The sequence below is a fragment of the Priapulus caudatus genome, unplaced genomic scaffold, assembly GCF_000485595.1.
Source record: "Priapulus caudatus unplaced genomic scaffold, Priapulus_caudatus-5.0.1 Scaffold3, whole genome shotgun sequence".
Taxonomy (NCBI): Eukaryota; Metazoa; Priapulida; class Priapulimorpha; order Priapulimorphida; family Priapulidae; genus Priapulus; species Priapulus caudatus.
The window spans coordinates 557,824-560,223 of NW_014577064.1; the positions used below are offsets into that span (position 1 = coordinate 557,824).

At 42.3% G+C, this 2,400-nt stretch overlaps 1 protein-coding gene across 1 annotated transcript in view; it reads left to right on the forward strand.

The window, feature by feature from the left end:
• The window catches only part of LOC106820879 (myotubularin-related protein 13-like), a 54,540-nt gene that overhangs the window by 19,977 nt on the left and 32,163 nt on the right, over positions 1–2,400 (forward strand). Inside the window, exons 7-9 of the mRNA XM_014825473.1 lie at positions 792–900; positions 1,611–1,724; positions 2,153–2,230. Coding sequence (XP_014680959.1) covers positions 792–900; positions 1,611–1,724; positions 2,153–2,230 — 301 coding nt within the window. The remainder of the gene's footprint in view (positions 1–791; positions 901–1,610; positions 1,725–2,152; positions 2,231–2,400) is intronic.

Consider the following 2,400-nt stretch of genomic DNA (forward strand, 5'->3'; position numbering starts at 1 on the left):
AGAGAGAGAGAGAGAGAGAGAGAGAGAGAGAGAGAGAGAGAGAGAGAGAGAGAGAGAGAAAGGGGTGAAGTATCATGTCTGAATAAATTGCTTTGCACATTTTATTGGCTCTACACTATTCAGCCGCTGAAGCATCATGTTTTGGAGTAGGCGCGGTATCGACTGCATTAGCAATGAGTGATATACAGACATTATAACTCAAAGGCAAAACATCTTGCTTAATGCCGCACTATGCGCATCCAAACGCTAATTTCTCCAGTACTAGACTAGCAAATACTTCGTGTCATGCAGAATCATACTACCTTATGACAAAATAAACTCTAGTTCCGCCCATTTCACTGCGCAATGTCTTATAAAAGGCATTTAAAAATACCTCCAATGTTGTTCAAATTCTCCGATGTTGTTGACACTTTCGCGTTGCTCTGCCAAGCAACCGTGCAGCGGTGCTGCGGTACAGCGGTACGGGTGTAGCAAAGATAAAAATATGTGACGTCACCTAACCGATTTTTGGCGAAATTGTTTGGCAAACAATTTAGCGTTGGCGCCAGATTACCAGATTTCGCACCTCTTTCTTGTGGGTTTTAAGCAAACGCGCACTGAAATGGGAGGAACTAGAGTTTATTTTGCCATAAGGTAGTGTGATTATGCATAACAAGAAGTATTTGCTAGTCTAGTACTGGAAAAATTAGCGCTTGGATGCGCATAGCGCGGCTTTAACATTCTTGTTTCTGTCATTGCGATGTGCACGAGGCATCACCGTGGTAACGCCGCGTATGCGTGTCTGCCTTCAGCTATGTGTATATTCCGCTGCTGCCGGCCGCACTGCTCGAGGTTCTAAGCACACCGACGCCGTTCATCATGGGTGTTCACTCATCACTGAAGAATGACATTGCAGACATGGTGAGAATCCATCACCCTCAGCACACACACCGGCCTCCCACCATCCTGATATAAAATACCCGGCCACTCCCAGACATCATGCCTCTCCCTCCCACCCGCTTTCTACCAAACATCCACCAACCTCCAGATGTCATGCAGCCTCCTATCATTCTGACTGGATACCCCTTCCCGTCCTCCGGATGGTATACCCCCTATCAATTCATGATGTCAAGCCTAACTCCTGCCCTTGGGGATTCTCCACCACCCCACCCCACCCCAGCCATGATTGTTTGCAAAAAAGTGGGAGTGTGATATCCTGAAAGCCATTTTATGCATGTTGATACTACATGGATTGATGGCTGGTGTTATGAGAGTGATATTAATTATTATTTATCAAGTGTAATAAGACATAATAGTAATAATAATATTAATAATAATAATAATAATAATAATAATAATAATAATGCATAATCCAGTTCTGATTCAACATATTGTTTCATGTGAGTCCTCATTGATTCATATGGATCCGCTAGTAATGTAGTATTTTTCACCTATCTATATTTTTTTCTATGACTGTGTTTGATTATTTAGATTAGATTCAACTTAGCTTATATATAAAATCTCTTGATCGTAGCATATTAGTAGCAATCTAATATATTAGATTGCTACTAATATGCTATGATCAAGAGATTTTGTAGAGTTGTAATTGGCTGTGAATCTTTGCTGCACAGCTGGATGTGATTGTTGCGGATCTGGATGGCGGCAGCATAAGCCTTCCTGAGCACATCACTGCACCGAAGATCCCAGACCCTGCCTACTCCAGATCTCTTCGCTCACTTTTCACTGTGAGTATAGTCGTGCTAATGGAGGGGCAATGTTGAGAAAGAATAGTCGAGTTGATGTGTAGCGGAGAGACAAACAGACAGACAGATGCAGCTGGCTGAATGAATGAACCGACCAATGGACAGACAGGCGGGCAGGCGGTCAGGCTAGCGAGCGGGCGCACAGATGGATGGACAGACAGGCAGACAGAAATAGAGACACACAGATAGACATGCAGACAGGCAGACAGACAGGCATGCATGCAGACAGACAGACAGGCAGGCATGCATGCAGGCAGACAGACAGACAGATAGACAGACAAAGTCACAGACACACAGACACACAGGCACATAGACAAACATAGGATATACAATTAAGTTTAGTTAAGGAACGCTATCCGTGGCATTTGGACACGCTTTCTCAATTATCATCTGTGTTACTGTGTTACTAGGTGTTACATCCAGATTTGCAGATTGCTGACTATGCATTTCCATCATCCCACGTGCGAGCTACCACTCCAACTATGCTGGTAACTACATACATAACTAGAGCACTCGGAGAGTACAGACCTCCGCCAAGGCAGCTGAATTCTCTCAATGTTAAATTTTTTATTAATTAATTAATTAATTAAATGGAAAAATTAATTAATTAATTAATTAAGTGGAAAAATTAATTAATTAATTAATTAAATAATTAATT